General features: G+C 38.9%; 1 protein-coding gene across 1 annotated transcript in view; it reads right to left on the bottom strand.

Moving 5' to 3' along the window:
- cacna1ha (calcium channel, voltage-dependent, T type, alpha 1H subunit a) overlaps window positions 1-16,894 on the bottom strand; it is a 62,524-nt gene extending 45,630 nt beyond the window's left edge. Inside the window, exons 1-7 of the mRNA XM_067570151.1 lie at window positions 16,427-16,894; window positions 15,334-15,467; window positions 13,623-13,720; window positions 8,976-9,135; window positions 5,497-5,821; window positions 1,613-1,705; window positions 334-572 (exon numbers count right to left, since the gene is read on the bottom strand). Coding sequence (XP_067426252.1) covers window positions 334-572; window positions 1,613-1,705; window positions 5,497-5,821; window positions 8,976-9,135; window positions 13,623-13,720; window positions 15,334-15,467; window positions 16,427-16,519 — 1,142 coding nt within the window. The 5' untranslated portion in view covers window positions 16,520-16,894. The remainder of the gene's footprint in view (window positions 1-333; window positions 573-1,612; window positions 1,706-5,496; window positions 5,822-8,975; window positions 9,136-13,622; window positions 13,721-15,333; window positions 15,468-16,426) is intronic.
- Window positions 16,895-19,615: the final 2,721 nt, after the last annotated feature.

Raw genomic sequence — 19,615 nt, 5'->3', positions numbered from 1 at the left:
GGTGAGACGATTATGAGTATATCCTTGAAAAACTTTCTCCCCTGTAAGGGGTCCCTGGACCCCAAAAATTTGAGAACCTCTGGTCTAGTTAACCTCTGCAGCAGCAGAGGTAAATTTTGTACTGTTTCTCACTTACATGAGTGTTTTGGTACCTTCTATGGAGCATGTCTTACCTTGGATTATTACTGGATAATTGTCCAAATTGATGAGTCCAGAGAGAACTCCAAACTCGATACCATTTGTCCATTTGTAATTGAAAGCTGTCTAAAAAGGTGTGTTCTTGGGCATGAACAATAAACTGTAGCACCAAACAACAAACAGTCGATATCTAACCTGTGCCATCCGGAGTATATCCTCTGCAGCCTGCGTGTGAATTTGCGATAAAGGTGACTGATGTAGCGTAGCATCTCCTCGTAGCACGAGCCCGGTTCACTGTAACTGGCGAGCGTGGAGTCATTGGACATGTAGCGAGCACGTTGCTCCCTCATCAGAGCGTTCTCCCTTTGCTTAGTCTCAGAGAACTGGGTGGCGATGACCACCAGGCACAAGTTGATCATGAAGAAAGAGCCCACCTGGTTGAGGAAGTAAAGAGCAGCTATAGAGCAGGGCTAATAATGTGATAAATCAGCAGTAATGCAGTTTTGTTAACTGTCATCCCACATGCGTACTCCTTAACAGTGCTGTTACAGCTGCAAGAAATCTTTCACCTTGCTGTTGAAATAGAAAATTAACACTGTGGCTACATCGTCAATATTTTATTTAAGGCACAACTGATTGCTGACTTTATCCTTCTTTAAGGTGTTAAAAGTGTAAAACACTGTGTCAACAAGAAACATTATTATAGCTTATAAATTATTAAGGTGAAGACTGTTTGGCTAGATCCTAGGATGATAAAACAGACTTTGCTTGTGTCATTACTTGGAAATTATGAAATTAAATCAAGGTCTACTCAACATGTTATTACTATTTATTATTAAAAAAGGGATAAGAAATTAGATGAGCACATTTTGTTTTTCCCCATTAACTACCCCATTTTTCTCCCTCTCTTCTCTGAATGCATAATAAGCACTTTCACATCAAACGGCAGGCTCATAGAGCATTGCAAAATATAGCCTAAAATCTGTATCTTTGAAAACCTCCAAAACAGCATGATAAGAGCAAAATTACACACGATAAAAACTCTATGAGGTTCAACAAAAGGGAGTTATGCTCGAAGCAGAGTTTAGTGGTTAACTTTAGAAAGGTTATTCTGGGTTTTACAAAGCAGAACTGAAAAACAAGTACACAAAAATATCTTTCAGGCACGAAATATTATACATATGAATATTTGTTGAGCTTTCAAACCACAGTACTGCAGACGGTGTGGAGCTGTAGAAAAGGGAGCACTGTTAAAGAAACGTGTATTTCAGTCAGTTCAGACTGGTTCTGTCTCTAAATTCAGTCTGCTTTCAATCGATTTGGTTATGATTTTATTTATCTCTCTCTAAATCAGAGTATGTAATACAATGTGTTATGTTGAGCAAGTGATTGCTTTCTCTGTTCTATAGCTACACACTCAAATGTAAGGTAAGGTTGTTAACTAAAACACAAATAAAGACAAGCGGGTACTTACAATAATGAGCAGTATAAAATATATAAAATTGTAGAAGGAGTGAGCATCCATGACATAGTACATGATATCTACCCATCCTTCCAGTGTGATGACCTGGTGGAAGAGACAAAGAGAGAGAGATAGAGATAGAGATGCATTATAATGAACAGGAAAGGAGAAAAAACATTCCCTCTGAGGTCTGCCCATTGCTTTTTCTTCAAAAAAAAACGTGACACACACACCCACACGCACTAAACTCTGCACAAAGAGACACACTCAAAGTGCACAGCAGTCAGATGCAGTACGTTTCCAATTCTGTGCTTCAGTGCCTTTTTCCTCAGAAGAATGCCTGTGGTGTTCCTCGAACCTCTTTTGCATGTGTGTGTGCATGTCGGGGGACTGACACAGCTCTTTCATGTAGCCACTATGCTAATGAGCAGTTGAGATGCTGAGACCTGAAAGCTGTGGCTCGGCTCAGCCAAGCCGATAATACACTCACACCACAACATTTACACCTCTGCTAGCATAACACATTACAGCATAAACTGCCAGAGCACACGCAACAATACCATGAGTAAACAAAGACCAAGAGGCACTAGCATGCATGCATACCTGTGTATGCACAAAGAATGATATATGCATATATGCATTCTAGTCATAAGTGCATATTATGCATACACACACCCATGATCCCTGAGGCGACTAATCCGCTCTCTACTGAAATGCTCTCCTTGCAGTAGATTAACAAATGAGCCAGAAATTCTCATCTCGGAGCTAAAATACACCTCATAGTCATGGAACTTTTTATTGTATAGAAACTATAGACTATACACAAACATGCAATCCAACTAAAAATATACTTTGTCAACCAAACTGATAATCTGGCAGTTAATATTACATCTTGGAGACCAGAAAACCAACCACCACCTAGCAAGTCTAGTCATCTAGCAATTTTCAAACAGGCCTCTAAAATCTTTATTTTCTTCACTATATGAGTCCAGTAAATATCAAAACTGTAAAAATCACATTGAAATTCATAATTTCAGACTTGATCCATCCATTGTATTGAACTCTGTAAATAACCTAATAAACAACAAAAACCATAAAAAAAACAGCAGTGCCTAACAGATGAGATTTTATACTATGCTTTTAACAACGTCCCCTGTGTCAACTGCATTCCGCATTGCGACAAATATATGAATTATAATAACAGAATAAACAAACACAAAATGCACACTACAACACTTTTTAATCCAAAAGCAATCCGGCGCAATTTTATCAGGGTTAAAATGTTGTGCAAAGCCCATTAAGGTGTAAACAGTAAAATAATCAAGGCACTGTTGTAAAATCAGTACACAATAGACAATACACACCTGAACAGACTCATACATTTCATCAGGAATTTTGGTGAACACCAGCAGCAAAGTATGTGCCCTCAAAGAAAGGACATTTTATCAAGGATCATCTTCTTTTAAGAACACGTGGCTGTAAATCTTGATGTCATATCACGCTGTGTTGTAAATGTCAATATGCCTGAACATGAAAGAGGGGATTCTCAGCTGACATTAAGAGGCGATAACCTGAACAAATCACTCATTGACCCACTGCAACCCCACCGTCTGCTGCTGTCTGTCCTGACCCATCTCCAAGATCAGAGCTAGCACAGCACCCTGTCCTGTAATTCATGCTAATAACATGCATGTGGAGCAGAGAACACGTTCTCAGCTGTCCTTTGTGAATGACTTAGCCAACACATTGTTCTTGAATCCTAATCGACAGTCTGGCAGGACAGGTCTGTGTGTACAGGATCAGTAGTCATTAACCTGTAGGTTGATAAAACACTAGCACGATAACCCTGATAGCCTTTACACGTAATCGTCCTTTATCTTTCCTCTCTTACCTTTTCATCTGTCATTCCTTCTACTTTCTCACTTTTTCCACTTATTTTTATCTGTGTTTTTATTATTCCATCACACTCAGCTCTGCTTTCCTCTTGCTGTCTTGACAGAGATCTGTCCATTAACTGGTTCTTAAACTATGGGTCAGAACTGCGTTTGAGTGACAGCCTACATCGTCCCGTAAAATCAACTGTTATCACATGTATACTGAATTATAGAACAAGTCATGCAGTAAAAAGGCAAGTTAACAAAAAAAACAAAAGATCAGAAAGCTTAGGAAACCTCTGTTGCCTGCCTTCTCTACATTCTTTGCTGGGTTTAAATAAATGATCCCAACCCTAAACAAACCTGACCAAAAGTTTCGTCTTACAGCTGGATACATTTCTAATTACCAAAATTGAAAATACTTCTCAAATCAACAAAGGAATCAACAAGGGAAGCTTTCATGGTGTATTTGGTGTATTGCCCAACCCTAAAGTGGTTGGGATCCAATTAGGCCACAGGCTTGGTTGTGGTGGGTTCCCAACATGAAAAGTTAACAGCTTGTTGTACATTGCTGGAGTCCCAGGGTAACCCTGAATTAACTCAGTTTGGAGCCATAGGCTGAAATGTTTTCAAAACCCTGCACTGAAATGTATAATTCATGTTCTTTATATTTACAGATTCCAAAGGAATAAAACTGTAGACATGGATAACAAGCCAACCACCTCATTTAACATTCAATATACTGGAGCACTCTCCTTTTTTCCACATCCTCTCTATCTCTCTTTCTCCATATCTCTATCACTTTTCTTTTACTGTCGCACTTTAGCTCTGTTTCTACACTGCCTACACAAAATACAATGTTTAACTGTCTTCAAACATTGAATCAAAGTAGATTTAATGTGGCTTTTTGACACTGATAAAATGACGAAGATCCTTTAATATCAAAGTGACAACATATCTCATTATCTCTCATTACATTTATCAATTAATGATAAATATTAAACTAATTACAGATTTGATTGTATTCAAATGCAAAAGCTAAAGAGACATATCATTAATAATCTCAATGTTTCCATTGCTATGGTACAGGTCCTTTACGAACAAATAATAATATCTCATACAAACATTTTGTTTCCATCTTACTTAATTAAACACATTATAACTTGCATACAACGGATTTAAATAGAAACCTTTCAATGGCCTCTTTTGTTTTCTATGCATGTTGATACATTTAATACACATTTTAAACACACAGACCACAAGAATCAGATGACACAAGCTTCTGATTTGAATTTGTGGTTGTCATGTTACCTGAGTAACCTGAGTGCCTGACTCAAAGTGATTCTTGCTTTACCCTCATAAAAAAAGAGAAAAATCTAATCTTTATTGCCTCTCACTATGAGACTCACACACACACACACACACACTTGTAAGTTGCTGTAAGTACCAAACAGGGATTAGTATGTCTATTTGTCTCTCTGTGGGTATGTGTATGCGTGTACTTGTGTGTCTTCAGTATTTGCGCTCTTTGAGGTAATTTGAAGGTAAGACACTTTGAGAGAGTCATGTTGTGCAAGTCAAAGCCCATTAGACACAGAGACACATCTATCAGTGGATCCTGGACAGATATATTAGAGGGGCTGGAATTCATATCACAACAGTGCAGAGACAGTGTTAGCATAAAGCCTGCGATAGGGAAAAGCCTGTCACAGTTGCCTGGAGCGCTAGAAAAGAAAAATTCATTTTCTAAACCAGTGTGTGCAGAGGAAAGAGCTTTTAGGTCATGATACATGATGACCTGAGGAGAGAAATCTCTAAAAGGATTTTGAAATTTCAACAGACCTGTAAAAAACTGTTTTGTGTTGCTTTTGACTGATTTTGTGTATGTAAAAAAAAAAAGCATATAAACTATCAAACCATATCTGATCAGCTTGTCATAAGTCATTTACATCTATAAATTTATAACAGTTAATCTGTAGCAGCTAGTGTATTTTTAGCTCCTGCACTTCTAGCCCTTCTTACCTGGAATATAGCTATCCAAGCGTAGCCAATATTGTCAAAGTTGACAGCTCCCTTGTGAGGGTTGAAGTGCCCTGGGCGACAGATGTTATAATACTGGTTCCAGTTAACACAGCTGTTAACACTGGCCCCTCCCACCGTAGGAGCTGATCCAGTCAGAGCTGAGCTTAGGTGGGGAGCGGGCAATGAGCACTCGGCCCCACCCTCGGTGTAGGGCGGCACATCGTGGCAGCGAAGCATCCCGTTCTCACGGCCTGCCGAGCAGATAAATGGGCTGTCTTCACCCTCTTCTGTCATGTAGTAAGGACTGATGGACAAGTTGTACATTCTGGATGGAAAAAGAATAATAACAGTTTATGGACACTGAAAATGAAATTATGTGTTGTTACATTACATTAATAGATTATGGATACAGTTTGTGTTGTATGTTCTAAGAAGTTATATAGTAGGTTATATTAGAAATATACATACACTGAGAACTGACTTGATGCCAATTTCACGTTACAGAAAAACAAAATACAGAACATAGGTCCTTTGTGATTAGAAGCTGGACACTCAATAACCCTTAAGAAATACAAAAAATATCCTCCTCAGGAACTGAAGAGGATAAAAAAAACAGTACCTCATGCACTGAGAAACCTTTCTTGCCACCATTGTGCCATTCACCATTAAGAAAATGATCAGAGGCAATTATCGTTTGAGCTATTTAAGGTGAACTCCCACACATAAACCTGGATTAGATGTTAGCTAATGGTGTAATCAATATGAGTGGATATAGCACTGAGCTCATTAAGTGGACACACATCTAGTCACAGATGTTTTCTTTTTCTTTTACACCTCCAGCAGCAATGATGAACAACTCCCCCACTATTTTCACACTACACTTTATCACTTTATTTATACTTTAACCTCTTCCACATGTCCCCAATCAGTGATTTCCAATCTAATCATACACACAGTATTACCAGCTGCACAGCAATGGGATCTAATGGCTAATAACTCAAAAAAATCTAACAACAGCTGCAACCAATAGAGCCAAATATTCTAAGACCTTTTACTAGAAGTGTGTAATGGCTCACGTCTATCTTGGCTGTGCTGTCATGAAATCACTTATTCATTATATGGTTGATTTCCTTTTGCCTTGATTTCAACCAGACCTGCAGTTGCATTTGTTGTAACTCCTGAAAACATCTCATCTAAAATGTGAAAAAAAAAAAAAAAAGTTTTTGACAGTAACATGTCAAAAAGCGCCTGTAGACCACCTGACCATGTGACCGTCCTACCCAGCTGCATTTGCATTTAAAGGGAAATGTCACAACATAACTCAATGGCTCAGCATGCAGGGCATCCATTAGTATCCATGGTGACAGCTGTTTCCTACTTATGAAGGGCGGTGAGTGCGTCCAACAGTTTACCTGCTTATTTATACCCTCCCTTTAAAGCAGAGGGCTCTCCACAGCAATGAGTGTGCCTTCATACCGAGTCACATTCGCTCTTGAAGTGCTTGTGGGAAAGGGCCTTTCTGTAATCCAGTCATTACTGCTGTCCTTTGTACTTAAAACCTGTTTGTCTGCTGCTATCGTGTTTATGTCCTACCTCTCCAGTGTTTGTTTGTCTGACTCCTGCCTGTTTGTTGCTGACTCTAAGCCTGATCTTGGTTGAAGTGCCTGCCTTTTCAGCCCACATGCTGAATCTCTGTCTGCTTTTGCTTCCATACCTTGAACCTGGTGACATCTTAACTATAAATGTTGGCTTCTGGAGATTCTGGAGATAGATTGTGTTGAAAGACATTCAGCAGCAGCAGCAGTAGAAGCAGTAATATATCATGCTATAGCTCAGCAAAAGAGGCATATTATGGGAAATATCTGAGAGGCTGGCTGAAAAAAGAAATTAAAAGAAACTTAAATCTAAATCTTAAAACTAATAGGAGAAAAAGCTGATGCATCTCACATCTGTGTGCATGACAGAGTCAGGATTCATATTGTACCGTAGGTCAGATGATGATTTGTTCTGTAGAAGAAACACAGCAGCATGCCTTGGATATGAAATATTAAAATGCTGCTCTCTTTCTGTCTCTCTCTCTTTCTCTCTCCCATACTCACACACACACTCACACACACACACACACACGGGAAGGATTCAGCAACATTAACTCTGGTACAATTTGTGCCATTACATCAAAATCAGAATTAGTTAAGAGATGTCTCAGAGACAGTCTTGGCTTCCTGAGGTTGTGGACAATGAAGCAGTTTTTCTGTCTCTCTTGAATAATTTTGCTCCCCACGGCTAAATTGGTGACTGATCTTCTCTTTGGCTGCATATGCTCCTGTTTTCCTGTCTTTGTCTTTTTGGAGAGTTAGTGAACTTTTGTCTGTTGTTTTGACCTAATAAGATGTAACTTATTTCATCACAAGATGAGATAATGGGAGAATATAGATAGATAGAATATTTTTGTAGAGGGAAATGCAGCTTTATCTCAAGCTCTCTTTGAACGCCACATTTCCTCTCTGGGCAGCAGTTCTGTCTGTGTCGGCCTGTTTACTGCTTTCTTATGAGTTTATTTGAGGATTTTATGACTTAATTCCACAAAGTGTGAAATATTTCTTTTTGTTTAGTAATTTTTCTGTCTGCCTGAGTCTCTGGTAGTTACAATATTTATAATATTTTACAAATATTTTATTATAATCTTCACACAGGAGAACCAGATCATCTGCAAAGAGTCTAATAAAATTCAAAACTGGTGTATTGCACTGTTCCAATTTACAGGCAAGTCCATTATACATTAGATAATGTAGGGCTGAGACTAGAGTCTTATCCACTTTTACATCTCTCTCTGTCTCTCTTTTTCTGTCTCTGCACCTCCTTGTAAGTATGTAAGGCCATACAGTGATTTACATCCTGAGGGCGCTACACAGTTTGCGCACTCTAACAAGTTGCATTTTCTGTGTTTTTGCTACAGGCAATAGCTGACTGTTACACCCTATGACAACACAACACAAAGTCTAACATGTCGAAAGAAAGGGCAAAAGAGAGAAAGGAAGAAGGATGTAAAGAAACAGAGAGAAGCAAAGGGGCAGTGTACAGAAAGTAGACAGAAAGATCATGTTTGAGTTCAGAGAAGAGAGCATGTTGAAAGATTCATGCATGCTGGAGGTATTGTTGATCATCATATGGATGTGGAGAACAGCACTTGCAAAGCAGAGTTGACATCTTTTTTTTTCTAGGGGAAATTAAAAAATTGATTGCGACTTCTAAGTGGACTGATAGAGTTTGGATTTTTCACTCATCTCTGTTTTGCCTTTACTCAAGGACACAGATCTTACATCCAATCTTATTCTCATCAAATTGCATCTTGCTACAAAGCTGATTTAGCTTTGGCCGAGGTTTTTGAAGAGGTAATTGACTGGGATCATTTGTGCTTCTTTCAGCCTAGAACAAAATGAAGAAAAGCAAATACTGCATCACAAGACCAAATTACTTACGTTTTGATGTCTTCTCCCAGGAAGCAGCGGTTGCGCAGTAGCCCCGCCCACAGCTGGACTCCCACAATGCCAAAGATGAAAAAGACAAAGAAGCAGAGAAGGAGGACGTTCCCCAGCATGGGCAGGGTGTCCAACAGCAGTGTCACCAAGATCCGCATACCTACATAGTAGAACACAAAGAATAAAAATAGCATCAGAAATCATTATTTTGACTATTTCACATGCGCAAGTATTTACTCACATGTTCACATACATGATATATTGTTATATTTTGCACGCGGTGCAGCAGCTAGCCTTTTACTAACCCTCTGGTTACCATACACCCTGACAACCTTTACTGATGTTGTGAGCGTGGAACCCAAAACTTTGTCCCTTCAGCCAACGTAATTACAAGTGATGACAATACCAAAAGTGACAGTTTGACATTATTTCATCCTCTGGGATTTGAACTCACAGCTTCCCTGTGGCTAGTATTATCTAACCACATGTGTTCAGCATCCATCTCCAGTTGTCACATGTGTTAAACGTCAGCAGACTCAGGGATCCAGTCCCTGAGGTCCTCACAATGTGTTCTGGCCTCTCTCACATATATCACAGCTTTGTCACATCGACCACACTTACAGTACTCAAATATATCCATATTATTTTTTGGCAGGGACACAGTGTTGCTGATAATTTTGACAGTGGCAATGATATTTTAAACTTAAATCATGCCAAGTGTCCAAAATGGAATCTCCAGACTGTTTGTGCTGCGCCACTGCGGAAGAAAGGTCTGCCTGAATCCATTTTGGATGATCGGTGAAAAACAAAATAGAGACGCTCTGTTTTGTTTGGGAGTTTCACATTTATCAGGATGGACGTAAACTACACTTATCTCATCAGTGTTCTCATTAAATTTAGTGCCAGGAGCTAAATATTATCAGAGGACACTTAAAGTGAAGTCTGACTCATATTGTCCAGAATATTATCATTCATTATTTATGTGTTTTGGAAACACAGAAGAACAAAACATGGCTGTTCTTGCTTTTCTTCTTTTATAAAAGTCTATTTTTGTTCTGGCAAAATCAAGGAAAGATTTACACTTTATTCATCCATCATCAGTCAGTTGATCTCTCCTTAATAATTGTTTGTTAACAATACAGTTGCAGATCTAGAGTTGCATGTGCTATAATGTGTGTTTGTGTGAGATATACAATAGCCGGGCAGGTGAGGCTTGATCCATCAAAATCGAGCTCTAATGGGATGTGGTCATGGCCCTGGAGAGGAATAGAAACCAGGAAACCACAGTATCACTTCAGCAGACACACAGGCAGGAGCTACACAATTAAAATCATTCTCGGCAAGTCTCATCTTTTCTTGTGTTCTGACTGAGGTCTTCCCGTTTTCACATACCTGCCTTTTCAGATCTGGCTGTTTCCTATTTTTCCACACACACAAAAAAAAGAAGATACAGGGGGGGGAAAGCTCACAGGCATTCTAAAGATATTTCTCATCATAAGCCTGATGATGAAAATGTATGTCTCTGTGCATGCTCGGGGTAAGCAGCAATACTCTAGAGACACTACAGAGACACACACACACACACACACATAGAAGCATACAGTTCTGTGTGCATACGCCACATAGAAATGCACACATGTATACACACTGAGTAAACAGCACACAGATGCCTCTATAGTGAGGCATCTGTGTGCAGTGAAATCTGCTCAACAAACACACACAGTTCAAAGCACTGACACCCCCTAAACAGAATACTAATGGTTTCTCCATGCACCATGTTGGTACGGAGATATGATTCAGCAATACACTGAATTTTATAGCTTAGAACAATACAGAGGGGGTTAGAAAATACCAAGAGATTTAAAACTAGACTGATATTGTGTTCACTCCCAGAGTTACAATGCAACATAATTTGATTGGAGTGATGTTGCTGAAAAGATCAAGACAAAGAGAAGGATGTAAATGTTGGAAGATTTTGAAAAACTGAAAAATAATTTAAGTAAAACCTGGACTACCCTTATGTCTTAGCATTAACTGTCATGTTTTGGGACATAACTTACTTACTAGATACTTTATATGCCTAAAATCAGACATTCAAATCAATCTGACATTCATTTCTGCATTTTAAGTTAATGTCTTTTTTTTTTCTTGGATCCAGCAATCTGATGTGGCATAGCAGTTAAGCTAATTATCTGTTGAGATCACAATTCACTTTTATTTTACTCAGTCATGAAGTAAAACTAGAAGAATACACTGGTCAAAGGACTTGTCCGCTGCAGTACACTGATGAGCTAAATTATCAAGTTATGCAGGATTAAGCTGTCGGCCATGTAAATCAAATAATATTCAGACATTCCAGCTAGGTGTGTGAAATGTGCGCACGTGCACATGTAGCGTGCAAGACGGTTAGCACAGGATTTGCAGGAGGCCCCCCCCCATGCATGCAGCAGCCTTGTGAACATGACATAAACAGAAAGTGCTGCTCACTGTATCTAGGCTACAGCACAAAAACACATATAACATCTGTCTAACAATAGATATTTCCCATCCACTTAGGCAGAAAGACAAACAGAGAGAGAGAGTGATAGTGGGATGGTTAGAGACAGAGAAGATAAGTAGGGAGACAAAGAAAAAAAAACAAAACGGGCGATCTGTGTGGCTGACTCGCACCCGTAAACGCTTGATATCTGATCACATTTCATGAAAAAGAAAACAAAAGGAGAGATGAGGAGAGAGTGTAAAAGAGACAGAAAGAGAGGAAAATTTGAGGAGGTATGCTGGTGCTAAGCATCTTGAGGGTGTCTCTGGTTGCGTGCACCTGTGAGTACAACTGTGAGCTTTGGGGTATGTTTGTGTCTGTATCTACACTGACCTTGAGTTTCCCGCCCCAAGTAAAACCTTTCAATGCAATTCTCTCCCTCTTTCCTCTCTCCCATTTACTGCCCTGTGTCAGTCACCCTTCAGGGAGCAAGTGAAAACTTGTTACACTAATTTAAGTTTTACTTCACCTTGTCCGTGGCTGTAAAGATTGTTCCTCAGGGCTACTGTTAGCTTAGTGATAAGGTTATGTTTAATGTTACATTTTCCGTCGTCACAGAAGTGGAACAATAAATACGTATGTGTGTCCCTGTGGCTGAAACAGTTTGTGATGATAGCTTGAAAGAAACGGACAACCTGCCATGCTTCATGATTGTGTTTAGGTTCTCTGCAGTGCCCAAAGCACCCACGAATACACACACACAGACAGACACACGCACTTGTACAAACATGTAACGTCATCATTTACGTGGGAGAATCTGAGGGCAACCTGTGTTCCATGATAACCACTGGCTTATTCTGGGAAAGTGCAGTCATCATTCATATTCACACACACACGCACACACGAGTTATATCCTTCTCATTCACTACTCCTTATATAGTAGACACTCAAGATTGCTCAATAGTGTGCAGTAAATTTAGATTCCGGGCAGATATTAATCATCAGCATTTGCATCATCACTGACAAGTGTAGAGTTAGCCAGTTGTAATTTTTGTATCTTTAAAATGTGATGCATTGCATTGTGGGATTGTTAGCAACAAGTAGTGTATATGCCATGGACATTCCTTTTTTTTGGTCCATTGAGGAATTTTGTGAAAATCCCAATGAAATGGCAGACAGTTAGACAATATAGTCCACTATAGTAAATACAGAGTCAGTCTTCCTGCCTGCTGGATCCAGCCAGACATCTATATCCTGACAATATACATTTAGTAAATATAGTACAAATATTATATACATATTATTGTTTTATGACCAATAAAATCAGGCTGACTTCTAACTGAAACAGCAGTGTACATTGAGAGATAAGAAAAGAAATGTTTATAAACATGTTTAAGAGAGGTGTATTGAGTAAAATGGCCCCATGTGCTGGCAGCCTGAACCTGAAAAACCACTTGGCCCCTTGCCTAATGTATGCTGGTTAATAATCTAGTATGATGTTATGACACCATTGTCTAGTGATCCTCTTTAGCTGTAGATTCATGGCCACCTCTGTCACAGAGCTTTTAGGAAAATGACAAACGATGTGCAAGTTCTCGCTCGGCACAACCTCTGGCTGTGAGATTAAAGGAAACATCAAGTCCCTGGTCACTGGTCAATTTACCATTAAGCGGCGAGAGTAAACCCCAATAATACAGTTTTTTTTTTCCCCATGTAGTTTTTCTTGCAGTGCTCAGTGCAAACCTGTTGAATGATAACAACTAGTATTACACAGCACAGGATAGCAGGAAGTGAAATGCACATAATGAAATATAAATATAAAATGTACATAGGTTGAACAACCTGTGCTCAAAAAATATTCATGTATGATATATGAATAAGATATAAAAATGTAAATGTTATAAATATAAAATGTTATTAACTAATCACTACAAGAGCTTTCCTTGGGTAATAATGCTCGTAAAGTGCACTCAACATACTCCTTTTCCTCCTGTTTTCCTTATCCTCCTTTTCAAACCTTGTCATGGACAGAGTTTTCTTTCCTACCAGCTAAATACATTCATAAATAGCTGAAATGAAAACCGTCCAGGCTTAAAGCAACAAGTTCTGTGGAGTGCTGCGGTGTGCTAAACTGTGCTAAAAAAGCAAACGTTCAAACTTGTACTTACTTGGTACTCTGTTGATGGCCCGCAGTGGCCTGAGTACTCGGACGGTACGGATGGCTGACAGACTGGCGTTGTGGCCATCTAGAGAATACTCCATCACCCTAAAGACACAGTTGCAGTCAGACAAAGGCAGGGAGATAGAGCAGCAAAACTGAGAACACCAAAAATATAATAACGTTTATAATGGCATCAACCCACATAATTATTGTATATTTGACATTTAATTATACAGACTCACAAGCTCTTTTGCCTCTGTGTAGTCTGCTGTATATTACAGCACCCAAACATCATAAATGTGACAATAGTCAAGTAGGCACAGAGACAGTTAGGACCCATAGTCTTAATTGTGTTAGTTTCCTGTCCTCTGCTCTATGATTGTGCTTGCCATGTGGGTAGCATGTGTGTGTGTGGTCATACTGGATCGGCCCTCAGAGCGTGGGAGTATCTAAAGGAATGTCTGCTGCTGATTAGGTCCTGCACTCGCCTCATAGTGGCCCCAGTCGTCAGTCTGGGTTGGCAGCTGACAGCAGGAGCAACGTGTACTCCGCCAGTTTCCAAGTTATTGGTTGTGGTTACTGAACGTTACATTTGAAGGCTGCTCAGAGAGGTAAATATGATATTGTACTGTATGTTTCAAAAGGAAAAGGGTTTAACTGACGTTTTCTTTGTACTGTACGTCTTTTCTTCTCTCTTTTCTTTGCTTACTCTCACAGCAGGTTCAGTTTCCAAGTTAAAATTAGATGCTTTCATTTGTTATTTGTTGTTTTCATCTGAAGGTAAAAGATTCCAGTACGGTGCCACTTTAGACACAATTTGCAATCATTGGTTCAAGTACGGTATTATAGTCCGGTGAGGCCTTATGTGGATACATGGTGAGGACAACACTTTCTTTTACATTCCACCCTTATTCACCTGGATGGGGGTGAAGAACAGGTAAATTTACTTATAATGTGCGGTAAAATTTCAGATAATTTTACACCCATTTAACATTTTTGAAAATATGGTTGAGTCTCTAAATTGAGTATTACGAGTAAATCATTTAATGCCAAAAAAGTGACAGGTCTTTCTTTCTTTTTTTTAATGATCATGTCATGATGATGATTCTACAAAATGGCTGTGGTTTTATAAGATTGTTAGCAGGAAATACACTTAAATTTCATTTTATTGTTAAATTCCATAATGACGAAAGTGTCTTTCTTTTAATAACAATGTGAAATTATGGTGATTCTACAACATAGCTGTATTTTTACAAGGTTGTGTAAATAAGAATACACTAACAACTACATTTTACAGATAAATTCCAAAATTACAACAATCGTCTTTTTTAAATATGCCAAAATGATGACGAACACAGCACACCTATGTAAAGGACACATTCATTTTTACCAATGACAGGACATTGTGAGGACAGACCGATTCAAAAACACACCGACAGGCACAAACCTGTGTCATGCAGCTTTGTCATGTGTGAGCTGTGAGTCATCATATTTATTCCTAAGGCAGGAAATTGCCTGTCTGTGCGTGTGCACGTTGTTTGTGTGAGCTAAGCTTGCACTTGTGCTTCTATGTTCGTTTACTTTGTGTTTAACGTCAGAGTAACACGGACAAATGAAGTGTTATTTTATTTAAAGGTGGTTGCTATTATCTAGTTGCAGATGACAAATAAAACTGAGAAATTTCTGGGCATGTGCAAAAAGCATTGTGGGATACTGACCCTGCCATGACGATGACGAAGTCAAGCTGGTTCCACTTGTCACCAAGGTAACAATTGGAGCCAAATATTCCCAGGGCCACCATCTTGATGACCATTTCCACCGCGAAGAAAGCAAAGATACAGTCGTCCAATACCTGGTTGCACATGATAAAAAAAACATACGTACGACAGAAATTAATGTTTAACTCTGACAACAATAACAAGAGGAAACTGACTTTTTGCCAACAGAAAAAGGCCACGTCCATGTTTAGATTCCTAATCTTTATAGAGTCACATTTTAAAAGAACCCGTGGAAGAGCCAGTGGAGGTTGTCTGAAAAAGATTTCTTGTCTCCATTAGCAGGGAAGAGCTCTGGCTTAGCATGGCTATGGCAGTGTATCAATTAATTAGACATCTACCACAGCACAAAGGCTGTCTGTATTTGAATATAATGAGCACATCTCAATGTGCCAAGCATTAACATTAGACTACAGCAAGAGCATATTGAAACAAATGACACATCTCAGACAAGAAAGAGGATGAATTAAGTTTTTATTATCATTTATTTAAAAATTGGATTTATTATTGCTTTGGCTCTTCTAGACGCTTCACATTAACTTAAAGTAGAAAGTTGAAAGCAATCCCTGGTATAAATGAAACCTTTCATTTAAAATTCATCATCATCTAGTCTTTTACATTTGGCCTAATGAATGATGTTCCTTTTAAATATTTCAGATTACTCACCAAAACACTGATTTATGTGTTATGAGCGACTAGATTAAGTAAAAAACAAAAAAGGCACAAGACTGCACACTGGCAGGTTTTTACTGTATGTGGAAGAACCTCAAACCTCCAACATGTGACCAAGGTGAGTAACACCTTTTCCTTTGCCATTGCTACCATGTGGAAACATGCTAGTTAGTGCCAACATCACACATGGCATGGCACAGTTGTGTATATCTGCCATTATAGTCAGCACTCAGGTAAACAGTTTAAATGTTAGTCATGTGTTTTCACGGAGAGAAAGAAAATTGCAGCTTAGCACACAAAAATTACACTTGCCATGTGAGAGAATGTGCTCATGGGCCCCGGTAATAAGGGGCGTCACACTAACCTGTAGGATACGACACCACTCTGACTGGCAGGAGACGTCTTCACAGGGCTGAAACATCCCCAGAGTCACACAGTTGAGCAGGATCACCAGCATGGACACATGCTCGAACCACGTACAGGAAGAGTTAAGGTCAAAACACTTGGATGGAGGATTATATTCTCAACATAAGGAGCAAATTAAACAAGGAAACAAATGCAGTTAAAGATGCAAACACAAGAAAACAAAACTAATTAAATAAGAAGGAGAGATGTTTTCAGTCTGCTTTCAAATGGTGTTATTATTATATTACATATCATTAAGGCTGGGGGCAGTTGTTTTTGGGTTTTTTTTCCTGTAACACTGTCTCCTCTGCTGACCAGATGCGTCCAGTGCAGGCATGGACAGGTGCAAGCTACGTACATGCAGGAACAACATGGTCCAAACCAGCCTGTTGTCCCTATGCAAAGTGAGACAAGTGATAACAACTGCAGAACGGCCTCACTCAGACATAAGCTGTTCAGTAATGTGTCCATGCTATTGGTCAGACTAGCTAAAGAAGCTCAACAATAAAACAAACAGAGCTCTCGTCCATAGAGGACAATAATATATGATATGTAGTGTAAGATTATCATATACTCTATGTAAGTCTACTGTACACAGTAAGCACTAAAATCACAGAGAAAAAAAAATCAACTAAGATCCAGCTTAAGTAGTAAACAAACACTCCGCCAACACACTGGAACCGGATGCCAACATGAAGTGTTGTCCAAGCCTAATGCACCTAATGGCTCTAATAATGATCCAGTGGGCCTGGATGCTAACCTGGTTAGAGGGCTCCTAACAAATAAACATTTTAATGGGTCCATGTCTACTGTATGTCCTGTTGTAGCATTTTCTAATACTGATCAATGGAGTAACTCCCTGAGAAAAGATGCTGGTGTACTAAAGATGAAGGTTTTATAATCCAATTTATGGCAATTCATTTGAATATGGGAAAAGTATGACAGTAATTATTGATGTGAATCTTTTCACATTTCAAGATTAGTCTGTGAAAACTTCTAAGTCCTACTTTCTTGTCACAAGGAGGAAGCATCATTTTGAAGGGTATGAAAACATCACATGTATCCTCTGACCTGACAAAAATAGCACTTGGGAGTAATCTTTTGTTGATTTCCGTTTGTTTGTCTTATCCTTTTTGGGCTACCAGTGAGATTTTCTACAAAGCAGTAAGTTACAGAAGGCTTTGGGTTTGTTTTGGAATACCTTTGACATGATTCAAGTGCAGCAACATGTAAACAACAAAAATCTCATCCTTGTTTTTACTGATGAAATGAAAGATCACATCTGAAAAGCCTCTGTCAGCTCCAAAATCAGATATTTTCTCATTGTTTCTACAGCCGTGTACAACAAAGGGGTACAAATCACGAGAGCAAACATGGATGACAACATAGAACGTATCATCGTAGCTGCACTCTCAGTATTAACAAATTCATAAATCCATCCTAGAAGCACTAACGTCATGTTGCAGGATGATACAACACCATAAATCAAACCAGTCTATAAAAACACTAATAAACTAATAAAACAATATATGGACAGCACATCACGGTGCTCCTGTGGCTGCAATCATTTCAGAAGATATCCCATTATTATAATGAGAAAAAATAACACACACCAAGTACTTGACAAAGAGTACAAAGAGAGGACGAGTGAGAGATGGAGAGAGAGGGACAGCAAAATAGATTGGAGGAGGGAAACAAGAACAAGAGCATGAAATAACCCTAAATCATGTCTTCTCAACTAGAAAAAAAGGCACTGATGCTGTTGTTTTTCTACTTTAGTTTGGCTTTTGTCCCACACACACACACACACATGCACACAGCATATCTGGTGTGTGCGGTGAGTTTCAGTTTTGAAGTATTCCCAGGGTGAAGTACTGTTCTAATAAGAGAGGGAGTTAAATCAAAACACTAATGGTGACCGCTTCTACATTACTCACACACACAGTTACATACAGATGCACAAAACACAGACAGATGCATACACACATTGCATCCAGATTACATTAGGTTTGTGTCGCACACACACAAATACACGCTCGCACAGACACTCGGGACTCACTGCTGGGACAAGGGGGCAAAACAAAACTTGTATCAGCAAAAAAAAGTCTGATCTACAACTTTCTTTTTCTTTTTTGTTTCTCTAGTGGCTGATAGAACAAGCATCATAAATTATAACATAACATAAATTCCCGACCTTTAAACGATCCTGCGTTAACAACTGCAGGTTTTCTAGTCTGCTGAATAAGTCTTTGTGGAGTGCTGATGATTGATCTGGTCAAAACAATCAAAGTTTCTGGAATACATAAACAAGCTGAAAATATGCAAAATTAATGTCCTCTTTCCCAAATTGAGTCTAAATTCAGCTTGATAACTTTTTCGGAGAACATTTTCCACTTTGTGTTGTTGTTTACAAAGAGTAGTAACATAAGTCATAAATCACAACATATCTATAAAAAAACTGACAGTAAAATAAACAGAGTTTTGTGAAAATTTGCCTCTGGGGAAAATGTCCTTCCATTTTGATCAGAGATTCAGAGATGGGACCTTATAATAGACACAGAAAAGAGCTATTTGTGTAATGTCATGCAAGTACATATTGCAAATGCAGTTAACACATCTGTAGATCCCAATATTTAAATACATTTTATTTAGATTTTTCTCTAATTACAGCACAGCATTCAGTATTACAAGATTTGAAGAAAAATCAGGTCAAAAATGAATACATGCACAGAACTAAAATACAGTAAAGGTCGCTCATGCTCCCTCCCTCCCTCCCTCCCTCCCTCCAAAACAGCATCTGTATTCCGTCCCATTTTCACATCTGACAGATGATTTCCTGAGCCCTGGCTGCCACTGCTCACCTATGTCAGGCTGCCTAAATTAACCAAACCTGATAAGTATGCAATGTGCTCCATAAAAATGTCTTTATTCACCCTACTGACAAAGCCTTCCCTCTGTCCACTGTGAGAGAAGTTAAAGATACTGATCTACTGAAATATGAAATATCTAGATCAGTTAAAGCTTAACTGTTAATTATGTCGTTACTTTATATGTGGACCATATCTATCCAGGCTCTACAATGCCAATCTGATCATGATACCCTTGTAACATCACACACTCATGCTCAGATCACTTTCTTCTGACTGAG

This window comes from Thunnus thynnus, chromosome 17 (assembly GCF_963924715.1).
Source record: "Thunnus thynnus chromosome 17, fThuThy2.1, whole genome shotgun sequence".
In the NCBI taxonomy this organism is placed as follows: domain Eukaryota; kingdom Metazoa; phylum Chordata; class Actinopteri; order Scombriformes; family Scombridae; genus Thunnus; species Thunnus thynnus.
Note: the sequence above shows the minus strand (reverse complement) of the source record. Positions and strands in the feature narration are given on the sequence as shown.